Below are 18,290 nucleotides of genomic sequence, written 5' to 3' on the forward strand. Positions count from 1 at the left end.
TGCAGAGTAATATAGTAATGTCTAGTTTGCATTTTTGAAAAACCAAATTAATCACACTGTATTGAATATGTTGAAGCAAACCTAAAATTCATCTATTATTAAAAAACTTGTGCAACAAACACAAACTATATTTTATACATAAAGGACAAACTCATTTATTCATTAGGTTAAAACACTTGGAGTTTGCATTTTGTAGCTACTAAAGAAGTGACATTTGCTATCTGTTCTCTTTTTTAAATTTTTCAAAGCATTGTGTTCAGACTAATCTGCTTGAAAAATTGTACTAACACTTTAACACAGTGTCAATCCTGAAGACTGCACAGAAATCCCTGTGGAAACTAAGGGTAGTCTCGATATTTAAATTTTCTTTTTAGTGAATCACTTTACAGGACAAATATTCACTTATCATATATCTCATATTTAAGTAACATATTTTAACCCTTGAAAGATTAAACACAAGATAAGAAACATTTTATCCAGTTTTTAGCATTTATACATTCTATGGCTAACATGCCTAGGCACTGCTTTGAATTAGGACTTGTATCTTTGCACTCAGCTGTGCTCAGACTGTACATCAAAGCAACCAGAATGAAATTTTAGCCTTTATCAAGTCTCACTCACTTCAGTGGAAACACAATTTCAATCTTAATCTTTTAAAGGGAAAGATATTCTAAAATTATTTGTAGATATTTTCCTGTTTTAGAATATAATTGTGGAATTCTGTATTCTATATCTTGAGGGGCATATAAGCTGCATACCAAATTTGTATGCCATGTTGTCAGGTGCTTCTACTTGTAATTCCACTCCTAGGAATACCACTCTAACTTCTTCTGCCCTCTAGGCCAAATTTGAATTCTAGGATAATTGTTATCTGTTAGTGATTTGTCTGTGCATTCATGTCGTGATGATTTAAAAGTGAGAAATGCAGATTTTCATTTTTGTTGGAAATCTATATTGACTGTACACTAGAGAGATTGTTTGGAAAAACAATGTTTCTGAAAAAATGTTCACTTGCATTTTAAAGAAACAAAAATCTTAAATCAGAATAAAAAATGTTTTGGAATTTGAAAAAAAAAAATTGCATAATTTTTCCTGAAGCATCTGAAAAACTTCCAATATTGTACAATACTTTAATTCAAGGTCTAAGCCTAAATAGTTTTAAATCCAAAAGTAACATGTTTGCTTGTTTGTTTGTTTTAAGCAGCATAAAACACATTGCTAGATCCAGTAGTAGAAAAATTTCAAGCAACTTTCAGGTTCTTGGCCACCATAGTGGAATCCACATCTCCAGCTGGGGTGTATTTGTTTTGAGAAACTTAGGGTGAGTGATAACCTACAAATAGCTGATACAGCCCCCTCAACCATGGCACGGATGTGGAACTGCATGATCTTTAAGGTTCCTTCCAACCCAAATCATTCGTTGATTTTATCATTCTATACAGAGCTGATCAATGTGAATTGCTAATCTATCATCTTGTTTATAGGGCTTAAGTCTGATGGACTTAACACAGAAACATCTTTATCCAGTGGGTGTGCAGAGTACTGAACACAGTTTGTTGAGAAGGCATCTGGCCCACCATGTTATTACATAATAGCCATCAGTTATACACTGGTCAAAACTTGTCAGAAGGCATGAGGCTTGGGAACAGAGGTTATCTTTCTCAAAATGTACCCACAGTTCTGACCTGGAGAACACCATCACTAACTGAGTCAAGGCAGGTTGAAGAAAAATTACATTTCGGCTACCTATTGTCTCTTCTGTTATGTAACTGCCCTCATCTCTGATCAGATGAATTATTGATCATGAAGAAAGATTGATGGAGCTAGGATACATAGTAAGATGTGTGTTTACATCTTTTTCCTACCACTGAAAGAGTGAAGCATTCTGATTTTTACTAAATGAGATCTGGATGTAAATACCTTGCTAGGAATATTTTTTAAAAAAAAATTTAAAAACTGCTAGGGCACAGTTAAAGGTATTGTTTAAAGTACACTGAAAAAGTGTGTGCATTCTTCACAAATCAGTTTGATATAAGATACAGGAATGACTACAATGAATAAGATTCATGTGGGCTTGGTAAAGTTCAGCGTACTAAATCTTGGTATAATAGCTTAGGTGAACTTCCTTGTCCTAAAACTGTTACAGAAAAAAACCAGCAAAAAACAAAAAACCAAACAAAAAACCTAAACACAACTGTTAAGCCAATATTGAATAAATTTTCATAACATGCTATCATTTAATAACAGTAGACTTTTTTGTCAAACACTGGCTTGTCTCTTTTGTCTCTTCCACATTAGGTGAAAATTTTTGCCACTAGAGATGGTTATAGGTAACAGTGATCCAGACATTTTTTGAAGTAAATAAATATTTTGTGTTAAATAACTTTAGGATAGTGGTTTCATTTTAAAAAGGAAACAAAAATAGCAAAAGAAATTAGAAACACCCTCTTCTCGCCCCAGATCACAAAAATCCAAGGAAATATTTGAGAAATTTGCTGTTTAAGTTGTATCATTTCACATTCCTACCCTCTTAATTCAATTTCATACTTTTAGCTGCCTTTGTGTGAAGATTTTACTTTTGATCATTTTTGTAAGGCTTCCGTCAGAAAAACCAGCAGTAGTTCTGGGTAGAGTAGGGTATCAGTACATAAGTAGAGAATGGTGGTAGACTAAATCTCACAGAGAAAATGATCCTTTTTGCATAAACAACACCAATTGTGAGAAGCAATTAAAACAGATATGCAATTATATGTAGATCTTTCTCACTGAGGGAAGCTCCTTGTAGCCTGCTGTCTGCATATATGTACTTGTTACTTACAATATTTTCACACTATAAGCCCTTTGGGGCCAGGAGTGTCCACCTGCTCTGTCACATATTATTACTACTACTGTTATTACTAGTCATACTCGTTGTGATTTTTTTCATTGTCCTCCTGAGAAAACAACAAATCATGTGCAGGAACAGTTTCAGCAGTCCTAAGCAAGACTCGTGATCCATAAACTCTTGGGTAAGATTTCCTCCTTTAAGTAACAAAATGGTATGATCATCTGTCTTGGGACATGGAACTACAGAAAAAAACCTAAAGACTTAAGTGTACAATGAAGTTACTGTAGCATATTGAAGTGCTGAAAAACAGCTGAGATGTAATAATGCTTCTCACTCTGCGCCAAACAGAAGATAACATATGAGTTGTTCTTGATCAAAGGAAACACATTATGATTCTGTTTGTTAGGCTGAACATACTAAATTTTGAGCTGGTGGGCAAATATGCTCCATTTACAAACCCAAGTATGTGAAAGGAACATATTTTTTAGTAAAACTCTAATTCACAATTTGTTGTATCATTTATGTCTTTACACATTTCGTTTGTGTGTGTGTGTGATGTAAAGGTGTGCAGATACAGATAGATACCCATGTGTTCCTGTAACATTGAAGTAGTGAAGTTGTGCAGCTAAAAGTTAGAAAAATGTATTTTTTAATGAGAATGATAATCATAGTAGTAATAATAATAATCATCATCATCATCATCACTGCTGGATTTCTTTAAAATCTGAACCTATTACATGCTGAAAATTTACATAAAGAATGTATAAGACCTAAAAATTAGAGACTGTATCAGAATGGTCATGAAAGAGCTAAATCAAAGCTGTACAGGCAACTCAAAAGTAAGAGAATTCCTCAAAAAGCTGCTTCCCAGAGGAGGGGGAAATGGCTCTTTGAGCCTCAGAGTTTGTGCAGCCTTTTGGCTTTTCCACAGCAGTTTTCTAGTGTGGAAGAGAGACAGCATCGATTCAAAAATCTCTGTGTCCAGCCCCATGCTGCTCATCAAGCCAATAACTGGGGAAACATAAGTCTCTTTTTCCCTGAATTGGGAAGACAGCCATGTGCTCTGGAGACTACCTGAAACTTGCTGCAGCTGGTTGGTGAGGTTTCATGCAGCCAACGTGCAGCTGTTTTCCCAGAGAGCATAGGGATGCAATTGCTATGAGACCTTGCAATCAACTTTGCTTAAGACTGGATATTAATCTGTTGATTAATAAGGACTGATTTTTGATAATTTAGCCTTTCTTCCTAAGAAAATGACTAAAAAATTACAGTGCATAGAAATCTGAAAAATGATGTTCAAGAAGGCATTCTGTGTGAAACCATTTAGAGCCAACGTACTGTTAAGAGTTTGTGCAGCATTTCTGCCAGAAATCGAAATATTCCTCTTTAGTTCAGCAATTTTTAGAAAAAAATCATCAATAAACTTGATTCCCTGTAATATGTCAACCTTCCTGCTTTGCATTTTCATTCCTGGTGCATATCTTTGGAATAGATCGAATATGATTTTACAGAGGCCTTCTTGCTTTTAATTTTGGTGCTTTCAAGCCCAATATATCTTTCTTCTCATATTTTTTCATAATGTAACACAGCTGAAACAGGTGGGGCAAAGTGTGGACTAGCTAACAATTATATCTATCTACTAGAAGACATTAGGAAGCTTGGTGTTCTGACTTCTTGCATTTTGTCTATGCAATTAATTTTTGCACTTCTGTATATTGACTGAAGATTTTTATGTATTTGTTTTTCTTTAGTTTACGGTTTATACAGGACTGTCAGCCATAGTTAGATATCCTGAAAATCTGCAAGACTTTTCATCTTGACTTAAAGGGGCAGCAATTAGGTTATTATTTTTCAAAACTTTTTGAGAATTTTTTTAAAGAGAAGGGAGAAGACAAGTTACTAAATACATACATGATACACTGCTTTGGTTTACTATTCTTGTTTCTGGGCACTGCTGATAGAATTAGAGGCTGTAAAACTCAGACTAGAAGTAATAAGGATCAAAAATCAGGGTCCACACCAACTGAGGAATTGCCTGTATCAGACCAGCATAGATATTAATCATGAAATCTCATCCAAATCCATATTTCAGGAAAGCTTAGGCACTTGTAGGCATGAATCACTCAGAAGCTCAAACTTGTGTCTTTCACCTTGGACAAGTTTCTGGACCTGTCTGTTTTGGTTTCCACTGTACTAAAAAGGAAGCCTATTATACTGTTATACTGATTATACAGAGCAACAAATTGAATGAGGATGCTTCTTTATAAATGGAAGTAACAGGAACTTACACTAAAAGAACTTAAACCCATATTTTTCAGAAGATGTTCTGAACATGTTCTTACAGACTACTCAGCCAGGAATATGCACTTTTACCTGTTCCTTAAGCATACAGAAAACATTTGTATCCACAATTGCATGTAATGACTACATTTAGTAATATATTAATTATCTATTGTACAGGCAATTTTTGTACAAAAGAAAATACCACGTAATCGAGATGTTTGCAAAATACTTTGTGATGTTCACTGTGTTGAGAGGTAAGGAAAATGTAGTTTTAGGTGGTTTTTGGTTGACTTCTGATGGTTCATTAGTCTTTATATTTTAAAAACTCCCTCAAGGGACTAGCTGTACTTGCAGCTTTCTGATCTGAAGTTAACCTATTTAACCAGGTGTACCTGACAGGAAAATGGAGTCCAGTTTTTATTTTCCTGAACACAGTGCATACAACACATCTGATTTTTTATTTCTTGATGATGTCACAAATTTATTTTTGCATATCTAAAATTGCATTCTTATCTTTTAAGATCATATAACCATAAAAATAAACTGGTTTTTATCTATGAAATTTGCACAAGTTAGGTATTAGTAAAAGGAGACAAATGGAAAATCTATTTTTAGGTAAATGTCACACAGCCTGTAACTGAGTTGCTGAGCTTTCAGTTGTCTTGGGCAGCTTCATTATTCATTAAATTGAATTTTAAAAAGCTTTTCCTGTGTTAATCTTTTTTTGTGAAATAATGAAGGATTAGTATAAAATATCTATATTCTATGGGATTCATTGTAACGGTAAAAAAAATTCTTTCATTTATTAACTTATATAAATTCCGTATTCCTGATTAATGATTAAGCCTATACTCTGGTATTCAGCATTTAGAATTCAATCTTATTTCCTGGAATTAGCAATTTCTACTACAGTTTTTATTATCAGAATAGAAATATGGGAAAAGTAAAGTGGATACAAATTTGGCTTAGGGTGCAAAGTGCAGCTATAATTTCTTTGCCATTGCCACAAAACAAGTGTGCAATAAAATTAAAACAGTGAATGAAGCAGTCTACATGATTGAGGCTACTGTTTCTCAGATTACTACTTTTGTAAGCAAAGGATAAACAATATGTCATTCCATAGCTTCTTTTGGCTTCTTCATATATTTCTGTAAGAAAATGTTTGGGGTTTTGTTTTTCGTTTGTTTGTGTGTGTGTTATTGTTCTGGTTTTTTTTATAATTAGCTACTGCACATGTATATAATCTGTCATGATAGTAGCAATACTACAAATACTGGACCCATCACCTTACTATTTTAGAGAAAATTATGAACACTTTTAATTAAGAGCTCACATTGCTCATGGGCTATTTAAGAGCATAAACATGATTTTATAACCAAAAAAACCCAAAACAATGCAAAAATTTGAGGGGGTAAAAAAGAAAGAAAAATCCTTATGTAAAGCCAAATACAAAGGGTTTCAGAGAAGACTTGAGAAATTTGTTTTTCCATGTCATAGTACTTTATCTCCTGATCACTTTGTGGTCTCAGAAGAGGTAGCGATCCAACTATCAAACATATTACAGCTACTGTTTACAAATGACAAAGGATTTTTTTTTCCTTTAATGGTGTAACAGTAACATAGAGACCTTAAAAAATGCCTTTATCTGTAGACATGTGTCCTTTATACAGTCTCACAGCACTCAAATATTGCAGGTGAATTGTACGTCTGATTTCAGGAAACTGAATTAGATAGAAATCAAATCACAAATTTTCAACAATTCAAAGACTAAAGCAGCAGTATTTGATTTGGGCAGTTTACAAAATGGTTTCCTCACTGTCAGGAGGCTAAGATTACCAATTTTTAGCACGCTGATTATGCATATTTTCCAGTGGACATAAATAGCCTAGATTGTGAATAGTCCACTTCAGAAAAATGAGCCAACACAGCTGATACTGATGCTTTGTTTGGTAATTGTTGCTGAGATACAAATTGTTTCAGCAAACAGAGAAGATAACAGAAAGATTAGGAGACTAAAAGGAGATCAGTAGCACACCAAAAAAAAAACACAAACAAAAATGTGGTATGGTATGAGTTGCTAGTGGGAAATTAGACTCTTCTGTGCTTTTGCTATGTGATATTGCTTGTGTATATAATGGTTCCTGAAACTATCCCTGAGCCAGTGCTGGGATTCACTTGCCTACAGACATGTTAGAATTGTTCTCTGGAATTCCATAAAATATCAAGTTTTCCACATGAAAGGAAGGGAGAGACCCAAGGGCCTGACAGATAGCGTAATTTTAATTTCTAAAAACCATCTATAATCAAAAAAAGTTTGACTTAGTTGCCTAGGCATAGATATATGCTACTACCTTAGATACCCTCGAGTGACCTGCCTGATACACCTCTGGATAGCCTTGAGGTCTCCTGCAAGTGCTGTGTGGTACTCACCAACCCTATAAGACATGATTCAAATTCTTTCGGCCATCTCACGAGTTGTGTGTTTAGAGCATTGAGGTGAGACCCTGGAGAGGGGTCACTGTAGTCTTTGGAGTCAGCAGCTGCAGATTTAGGTGACCAAAGATAGGCCTATCTCCACACAGTGAGCTCAGCAGCTCTCCAGGACCTTTTGGCTGGATCACTGTTGACTATCACAGGAACTAAACTCTTCAGCTCACATTGTGGAAACAGAAATTTAAGCAAACTGAATCCTAATGGGGTCAGAATGAAAAAAGGAAAAGTAGTCTGCAAATAAGAGTAATGATTATAAAAACGAATCTGGTACATTTAGATCAGGGTTTGTTTGCGGGGCTGACATTGTACACTAGTTTTCTGCTTCATTTTCTTTTTCTTGGCTGCATTACCTTCTAGTCCAGAATTGTTTCAATTTATTATTACCATCCTTAGCTACCTAATTGTGCTACTAATGAATACAAATAATCCAGGCATCAGGCTTTTACAGACCCACTTCAGTGTACAAATAATGGTTTGTTGTGTAACTGCTGATTATGGGAGAAGGTAAGTCACATTATGGAAAATATGTGCCGAAATATTGGTGATGAGGAAAGCAATGGATTCTGTACTCTGCCTTTTAAATTGTGAAAAAGTATTGTCATTCTTGTTCCATCGAGTTGTCCATCATGAGAAAATGTGAGATCCTATGAGCCTAGTTTTTAAGCGTGTGTACTTAGATTTGGAACTTCATTTAAATTTTTTGAGTGTCTGTATTAGCACTATCACATATGAAATGTAGTTGGCTACCAAATTGCCTATTCAAGTACATATGTATGGGGTTTGAGCACTCAACATCAAGCATTTGCATTTCAAAATTGGATCCCTTGTGCTTGAAAGCCTTGAAAATGGTACTCTATGGTCAGCCTAGTGCAGCATCAATTGAAATGCTGTTTGAATGCAATGTAGAGCTTCCAATTGCTGCTTTAGAAAGTGTTATGCTGAATCTGGAACACTTTGCATAATTTAATTAATTATGCCACTAAAAACTGATTTTCTCTCAATTTAAAGCAAACAGCTTTTATGAGGGTGAACTGCGGCACCCAGGGATATCAGGTGTCCAAGCTTTTAATCCTATTATAAAGACTTGACAACCACTGATGGAAACTGGAACAACATAAGCCTCCAGCAGGGCAACAAGTGAAGAGGAAGAAGGCAACAGATTTTTAATACTCTTTGAAACCACTGTATGCATTAAATCAAAATCAAATGTAAAAGGTGACAGAACTGGTTGCTTGCACTTCGTTGTGCAGACAGTGAATAGTGTCTAAGGAATAACACTTATTTTGCTATAACATTAATGGAAATAACTGTTTCCTCTAAAAGGAAATGTATTCTGTTTAACTAGCATAAGAAAAACAAAGTGAAAGGCCAAGACTATTTGTATCTGTGTCTGCTCACTTAAAGTGTTCAGGAGCTCAGCAGTTGGAAGTTTGAAAGTGGTTTCTAATGTTATAGATTGGATTCTCGTTATGAATCATTTTCCATATAAGTAAATCTTAACAGATGATTCCAGACTACAAGTATTAAGGATACTGTCACTAAATGCTAGCCTTGATATTTTGGCTTTCTGAAACTTGCCTTCTCTCTTCCAAATTATTATTGTGTTCAATATCATGCTAAAACAGCAGACACTGTAATTTTGAGGCAGAAAAGAGTACTGATTTAGAAAAGCTCTAATTTCTGAGCCACATAAGCAGAGCCATAATTGGCAAACTATGACTGACCTTGCAAAATTCTGTGACCAGGTTAGGAAGGGTCACAGAAGAATTGACTCCATCTCCATATCGAAGATCAGCATGTAACATGAAATTAACTGCACTGTAGAAGATCCTGCTGATAAAAATAGGGAAAATATCTCATTACTGGGAATTCAGTAGCCCTATAAAATACAAACATCTTCCTTTTAATGCTAGCAAATATTCACATAATTACTAATATGTATTATTTGTATTCTTCATATCTATAAGGGAGATGCTACACTTGGTTCAGAGGAGATACAGGAGTTATTTGGGCTCATTGAAAGTGCTTTAACCTAGATTTAAAGGGGAAAAGGGATAAAATCAAGTCATTAGAGATGTCTGGAAGAGACACACCAGTGTTTGAAGGACAGTGTTTTGCTAATGGTAAAGGATGGAGAGCCATGTGGTGGCAAAGACTGCAAAGTGTGTGATTGATGTGTTAAAAATTGCAAAAGTCCGTAAGAATAGTCATGTAGGAATTACTTGTCTCCCCCCCAAAAGGTGGTGGGATCAACAGGCCAGCTGAAATGCATTTAGAGCAATGCACACAGCATGGCCACCAAACAGGAAGAGCTGGAAGCCATTGTGCAGCAGGAAAGCTGTGGCAGAGTTGCCAGCACAAAGACATGGTGGGATGACTTCCAGAGCTGGAGTGCTGCAATGGATTGCTATAAACTCTTCAGAATGGATAAGGAAAACAGGAGGGTGGGGTACGCCTGTGTGTTAGGGGGTGAAATATGTACATCAAAAGGGTAAAAAGCAGAAAATTAGAGAACATAAAATTAAAAGGAAAATTAATCTTTTTCCAGATAAGATTTAGCTGCTTTACTGTGTATTTAAATGTGTGTTCATGCTTTTTGAGAGTGTCTTAGTTCTCAAAATACAAAAAAAACAAGGTCACTTGGCAGAGGTCATGAGATTTGAACCATGTATTTACCAGCTCAAGTGTGTTCACTACATAAAGGTTATAAAAATTTCTTGTAAAATAATAAAAGTATTTAATATAATTGATTCTTTTCATTGTTTCATAAAATTGCTTTGTTTGATTGCAGGAGACTTTGGACTGAATTTTCATTACCTACTTCTGAACAATTTACACTGGGATTGAGACAGTATAGAGCTAATGAGTTAGAATTTATATTGAGCCTTAACTGTCTTCCTGAAGTAACTAGGGAAAGAAAATCATGGCAATAATGGAGTATTTTTCATTATAAACTATGTTGTACAGCTTTTACAATCAGGTTTTTAATAGATCTAGAGAAATTAAATTGGAATTCTACCAACTTCTGTGCTTTTGTCATCCAATGAAAATGATGTTAAAATATGTCAAGACTAATAGGCTTATCCCCTTTCTACTGAAATAAGGAGGTGGTGTCATTCCTGTTGATTTTCAGGCTCTGCTGTTCATTAAAGAGTAGGATGTATGTAGAAAAACATTCAGAAATATGCACTTTGCTATAATCCATAATGCTAAATAGAAACTGAGCATAGATCAAATACATCTTGACTTATGTCATCCTAAAGTCCCTATCAAGAGACTCACCAATGAAAATAGTAGACATTTTCAAAGTCAGGAGGTTGAAATTGTGCTCTACATGAAAAAGGAAGCAATCATATATTGCTGATGGGTATATTAATACTGCTGAGAATGCATGCATATATCCATATTTATTAATATATTCAAACATTGTTTATTGATTGTGTATGGTAAATAAACTCATACAGTGAATGTATAGATTACTGTGTATGCATAAACATACATACACTCAATCTCAGCCTTATATGTAAGTACACACCGAGAATGATACAGTTTGTCAGTTTGGAAGATCTTAACCTTTTCATTGCTTATAAATATACAAATTAATAATGAGATATTTATCATTATTGTCCTTTATACAGAGTGTACTGTATTGTCCTTTAATTGTATCCTATTTAATTTTGTGGTTATTTTTTATGAGGAAGTCTGCAATAGAGAAAAAGGGTGTTTCTCAAATGAATGATCTGTCATCTCAGTACACGTTTGTCCCCATTCTTCTTTGCTGTTAGTCTGTTCCACTACTAGAAGACTGCAAGAATCAATGTAATCCCTTACATTTTTATAAATAATATAAAATAAAAATTGAATATACAAAATAGAATCATCAGCCAAGCACATATGCATGCATGTTGGTGCCCTCAATAAATTAATGTTTTAATTACTTCAAAGAATGTTTATTTATTCACAAAAACAGGACACAATATAACTGTAGTTTAAATTTTAATTGGCATAACAGGACATTTTTTGTTAGACATTTTGCAGGCAAAAATATTCTCTCACATATTAATAAGTTCTGTATATAGTTTTATATTCTAAGTATGAGGAAAGCGTATGTGCAATATACACAAAACACAGACTTCATGTGAATGAGTATGACTCTAATACTTTAGAGTGCTTGTGTACTACCTCTTAACTTTAAAAAGTTATTCTTACATACCTTTTTTAGTGGGTGGAAAAAACCCCTAACTAACCCTGAAGACCTTCCCCCAACTTACATATTAAAAAAAGAAAATTAAAAATAAATTGCCACTTAAAAAAAAGGTTAGAATGCTGGCCTTGCTTCCAAATTCAGAAATTAAAAATTTGGAATCTTCATTCATCCAAATAATATATATTCATTCCCCACAGGCAGCAGTGATGGTTCTTGGGATAAAGAAAAACTTCAGTGTCCCCCCACCCAAGGATCACAGGCCTCTGTTAACCACCCCAACTTGCCTGGACAGCATAATGTTCCAGTTAGCCATCCTCTCAACCCTCTTCAACAGAACCACCTCCTGCCAAATGGTATGGGTTGACATCTTTCAGCACTAACATCAGCAATTTTTAGTTCCTGTCTTTTTTCTTGTGTTTATATAAATAGGCAATGAAAAAATCAAGGATGTGCGGAATACTGGAATACTTCCTTTAAAGTATTAAGCAGGGGAAGTGGAGACAGTAAAGAACAAATACATATGCAATAAAATTGATACTTAAAATAACTGCTAACCTGTGCATCAGTGGCAAAATTATGCATTGCTAAGGCACCTTACAGCAGATATCAAAAACTGTGATAAACAGCCATTACTTAGCAATGATATCATACATTACACAGATATGAACAAACTAAGAGGTCTAATAGCCTCTCCTTGTGGCTAGAAACCCTCCATGGCTGCTAGTGATTGACCCCTGCATCTCCCAGAAGAAAACTGACATAGAGCTGCTTTTTCCTGCAGTGTGAACCATCTTGTCACCTGTCACTTGAATATTGTCCATCAGGAGAAAAAAGAGGACAGTGCTTAAGAAAAGATGCATAAACCTATTTCCCTATTTTTGCCCCCAACAGGGTTGGAACTTCCTTTTATGATGATGCCCCACCCACTGATTCCCGTGAGCCTACCTCCAGCCTCTGTCACGATGGCAATGAGCCAGATGAACCACCTCAGCACCATCGCCAACATGGCAGCAGCAGCACAAGTGCAGAGCCCTCCATCCAGGGTGGAGACATCTGTTATTAAGGTAACTATACGGCAAGCCAAAATGAACCAAACCAAAAGGCACCAAATTGTAGCCCACTCCCAAACACTGTAAATGTTGTAAAGGTGTATAGGTGTCAAATGGTCTAAGGTAAGTCATAAAGTCAATAAATACAAGAAAACTCAGTGTGGTGACTCTGAGAGCACAGCAGGCTCCTGGAGGCCACCGTTACCTTCTCAGTTTTCCTCTGTATCTCTAAATCAGTATAAAAACAACACTCAAATTGAAGCATTTTCACACATAGATTTGTGATTTCTCATATTTCATAGTCTGTAATCTAATGTTCCATGAGATAGCATGGAAAAAATTACTCTTAAATTAGAAGGGATTGTCCTTCCAACTTCAAAATCTAAGCACTTGAACTGAAATACTCTAATTTACCTGAAGAAGGCTGAAAGGTTTGATACTTCACCTGTGCAGAAACTAAATCTGGCAAATCCCAGAACAAATTGGAATGAAGTAGCATGGAACAGTCCCAGTAATCTGCAGGCCAGAACTGTAGTATTATAGGGATATCTCATAAATATCTGACAACTGAACTTGTCTACCGGCTTTAGGTTTTGTTTGTGGCCTTTAATTAAATTAATCTGGTTATAGAGGCTTTTATCAGAGGCATGGAGTCTTTTCTTCCTCTTACTGAAGGTGATCTGTTTTCATTTTAAAGGCATTTAATTTTTAAAGGTGCTTCCCTATTACCATTAGATAATTATGACAATCTTCATTTAGGTATCTACATTTTGCCTCTTATCCTTCTTTGGTTCTAATAAATGAAAAAGAGAAAGTACACAAACTTTTGTTCTCTTTTCTAATGTATCTTAGAAACAGACAAGCAAAAGCAACTTTATGTGGGGGCTATGTTGGAAATCTGTCCATTCTCGTAATTCTTTTGACCAAAATTAGATAAATGTAGAATGTCTTGGACCTTCAAATCGGGAGTTACAAAAGTTTTGAAGTTCATGGTGATTTGAGTGAAGAGGTCTGACTTTATTAAGACAATCAACATGCTGGTGCACCTTTCTTCTTTAACCTAACAAGCACAGAACTGCTAAGAACTGTTAAATTGAAAGTCAACAAATCCATGTTTTCATTGACCTGGAAAAATATGATCTGATGGCCTAATTTAGTCACCTACATTTCCAAATGTAGGGTCTTCTTTGGAGGCCTTTGGTGGCATCCCTTTCTCAACTTTGTTGACATGAGGAGCTAAGATATGGGTTTGAGAAGATTTGTTTATTTAGGTGGTATGCCAAAAAGACTAGATTCCGCCCTAGTTTCCATCTTAGCCATCTCTTGGGGATATAAGCAGTCTGCTGCTGACTAACTGATTACATGGTGATTTTTGCAACTTTATTTTTCTATTTTTACTTGATTGGCATTTAGTAAGAGTTACATGATACTAATGTTCTCTGGAACACACGTGGTGCTTTATTTCATTCTAAATTTATTTTCTTAATTGGAACAGTAGCCGCTGGTACTTCAGGGGTATTTAAAATTGAAGATTGAGATGGAGTACATGCTAAATTACATCTGATGTATTAATAACTGTGCCAAAACAAGAAAACTTTGTTTTCACTATTTTCGTGCTATTTTCTCTCCTTTCATTTTCTATGAGCTATTTGATTTTATATGTAAGAGTATAAAATTTGACCTTCATGAGCATTGGTAACCTTCTGTTTCTAAACTTTACCAAGCTTAATTCTAGCTTGTAAAGCTGATTTACAAGTTAGATGTAGCTATTAAAATAGCCTAAGTTATCATGGCCTACATTTAAATATGTCGTCTATAGGAGCATATTCCAGTGTGACTGCTGTCTTTGTCTCCAGTTACCACAGTCAGGTACATTTGAGCACAACATATCTCTTAGGTCATGTAAAAATGGTTTTCTTTTATGGAAAGCAGGTCCTGCTCTGTTGACAAATCTATCCCCATTATGGGAACATTGCTGGACCCAGGAAGCACTTAACTGAGAAGTATTTTTGGCTCATGTGATCTTAACCTGTCTAGATTTAAAACTATCGGACTCTGAAAGGGACACACTGTCATCATATAACTGTATATTATTATAACTGTGGCCAGTCCCATACCAGAAGATTTTCCTTATCCTGGAGGTCCTTTACTTTTTAACAAGTTCATTTTTGTAACTCATCTATTTTCTTTAGCAGAGATAGATTCTTTATAACCTCGGTGAAGACCTTGAAAGTACATAGCAATTTAGGCTCTCTGAAACATTCTATCAGCACGTTGTAATTGGAAAAACATAATATCTTTCCAAAAGCTTGCTTATTTAAGCATTTGTTTGTATTAATAATCGACAGTATGTATCAATGTCATTTTTGAAAATTCAGCTCTCATATTCACGCTAATTAAATATTCACTGTAGCTGCCAACTTTTGCATAACTCCTGGCATAACATCCTGTGTAAGTTATTTGACAAACCAGTTTTCATGTTCCCATCTGGTTTGCACATAACCATAATATAAAAATATGTGGATTTCAATGAAATGTTTTTAAATGATCAGATTAACCCAAGTTCTCTTTAGAAAAAATGTGCACATATGAGGATGAAATACACATTTCTTTTGAAGTTTGCATTAACAAGTTAAGGATTTTGGGTCCTTTATGTAGAACATGACATTACCCAAGTGCTGGCCTGACTTTTTCAGTCAAGGCCTGTGATATATTGCTCACAATTAATTTCTAGTGTAGGTGAATCCATAAACACAAGTTTTAATTTGTCACTCAAAACTCACTTCTAAATATAAGATCTTGATGCACATAGTTGTTTCAACAGTATTATAAGGGCTAAAGAAGTTACTGTTTCCTACTCATTCCTTCATCCCCCTTGTGGTACAACATATGTCTAGATTTATGTCCTCTGTTATTATCTATTGTAGATGGATATGGTCATGTGGATAGAGGTAGCACAGCCAAGTAATTATGTTCCTATTTTTTTAATACCAAACAAGATTGAAACATAAACCCCAGAAACTTAAAAGCATGAGGTCATTGTTAGGCGATTTTCTTCCTGTGAGGATGGGCATAATGTCACTGGCAATTTACCTGTTCTTCTCTAGGCATAGTCAGAGGCTGTGATTTTAATGTCCATTGAATTATATGCACTGAGTAGTTGAGCAGGAAACTGTCACCAGCATACTTCTTGAACCTTGTGCTGCCAATGTAATGTTTATGAATAATAACTTATACTACAATCAAAATAAATACCTTCAAGAATAAATCTAAGTGAGGTCAAACCTCCTTTTTCTTTATTTTTACAAAAATGGATAAACAGTGCAGTTGCTCTCTTTCATGAAACTGTTTGTTATTAGAATTACAGCTTCCAGTTTTTTACTCCTATTATTTTCAGACATCTTGGGTTTTTTTCCATTATGGTTTATATGAAATAAAATTATTTCTTGACAATGAATATATAAAACTAATATATTTTTCATTATGGACTCATTTTTTAAGCCTAATTTTACTGAAGTATTTTTTCTTTAGTATCAATGTTTCCACAAATTGAAAAGTTTTTGAATCACTTAGCGTTTGTAGTTGAAAACTGAAATGATAGCATAGATTTGAAATTAGAGTACAGCATGTGTGCTAGTGTAAACTCTGCTTGAAAATTAGAAGGCCTGTGAGAAATTTCAATTCTGAAAAGTAAATCAATAGTAATCATATCTAATTAAGTAACAAAGAACAAAATTAAGTCTTAGAAAATCAGAGTCTTCAGATTATGAACAACCAGGTTCATTGGATAGAAGAATTGCCTTTGTGAACAGTGCCACAGTAGATGACTTGCTGACCTTTCCTTCCAATTCACTGACTTCACAGCTAGTGCTGTTATCTTTAAACTCACAAAGCTTCAAATGCCTTTCTATTACTGGCAATATTTCATTTCTTCATGATAAGAAGTTGGAATAAAGCTGAGAACATGTACTAACTAAACATTTTATCCTGCTGTATTCAGGAGATGAGACAAAGACAAAATTACAAGGGAAGCCTTACAAAGCAACACCTTAGATTTGGCAGTGAACTCTGAGCCCTAAAATCTTCAGAATTATATTTCAGAAGAGTGTTGTGCCCTTTCGAACATGAGATGAACATTAGATGTCTTTTTGTAATGGAATGTTTAGATATATGAGTTGGATGAATAAGAGGAGAGCAACAACAAGCAGGGACAGCAGATTGTGACAACAATGAATTGCAGTGAGTGTGACAGCTGTGACCTGGGGATGCTTTAGACATGAAGTGGCTTTCATCACCTGCCTGGGGTTTCAAAGGCTCAGCTTGTTAGCAGTTTCACTACATTTTTTTTCACTCAGCAGAAAGATATATGAAAATATAAAGGACATACCTTATATTAATAGCAACTTGAAATTACATTGTAAAAGTTAGAACAGAGCAGTAGCATGCCAGAATCAAAAACTGTGATTTATAAATATGTGACTAATACTTATAGAAAGAATAAAGAATGAAATAGAAGAAACCAATACCTCCAGCTGAAAAAGTGGAGACAGCCGTGGCAGAGTAGTATTCCACTGTGTAATGAATGTATCAGACTAAAATTTGCTAATTCCCTCACATACATCTAACAGCATTGGTTGTGTTACGCTATTTTATACCTTTTTTTAAATTTATAGATAGATATATTCCCGTGATCCAATAGCAGAAATTTGCTGTTAACTTTCTTAACAAAGGTAGCTGCTGACAGATTTTATTTTTTAGAATAACTCTGTTTATAGGACTATTCTGACATGAAACTTTATTTTGGCATTCACTTTTTCCCTTTTCATTGGCAATAGTGTATTCCTGTTGGTGAAATTTAATGTTCATATATTTTATTTTTTTTTGCCTATAATAGATTAACTCAGTTGGTCAGAGCCTGGTGCTAATAACATCCAGGTCATGGGTTCAATACCCATATGGGTGATTCACTCAAGACTTGGACTTGATGGTCCTTCTGGGTCCCTTCCAACTGAGACTCGTGTTTCTGTGATTGTTTCCCAAAAAGTCCAAATAATAGCCAAAGAGAAGAAATACATCACTGCCATACAGAAATGGCTGAATAGATTACATTTTAATGTCTCATGTTAGACTGGTGGTGAGCAAGTCCAGAGAACATATCTAAGAGGAAGCACTCTAAGAGGAAAAAGGACAAGTTCACTGAATCTTGAATCCTGTGTTGAAGGCAAAACTTTTCTATCGACATTTCTGTGCCTTACAGGAAAAATATTATGCAGACAGTGGCATCATTCCTGTGAAGCTGGATATGCTATACGTGTTTACAGACAGGGAATGAGAACAAAATTGATTGTATTCCAAATTGGCAGAAAAAACCTTTTAGTGTGCCTGAAAAACACCTGACTTTCCAGATAACCTACTATTTTTAGAGACATTA

The 18,290-nt window shown here is 35.0% G+C and overlaps 1 protein-coding gene across 4 annotated transcripts in view; it reads left to right on the top strand.

Annotated features, from left to right (window-relative positions):
* Positions 1–18,290, top strand: part of DACH1 (dachshund family transcription factor 1) — a 353,019-nt gene that overhangs the window by 223,958 nt on the left and 110,771 nt on the right. For 2 of the 4 annotated variants that reach the window (XM_088051990.1, XM_088051989.1), the window contains exons 4-5: positions 12,008–12,163; positions 12,702–12,874. In XM_088051990.1, the coding sequence (XP_087908116.1) occupies positions 12,008–12,163; positions 12,702–12,874 (329 nt within the window). The remainder of the gene's footprint in view (positions 1–12,007; positions 12,164–12,701; positions 12,875–18,290) is intronic. The other 2 variants (XM_005516415.3, XM_005516414.2) reach the window with 1 other exon arrangement.

The sequence above is a fragment of the Pseudopodoces humilis genome, chromosome 2 (genome assembly GCF_049639895.1).
Source record: "Pseudopodoces humilis isolate 2021_Gansu_Grassland_sample_001 chromosome 2, ASM4963989v1, whole genome shotgun sequence".
NCBI lineage: Eukaryota > Metazoa > Chordata > Aves > Passeriformes > Paridae > Pseudopodoces > Pseudopodoces humilis.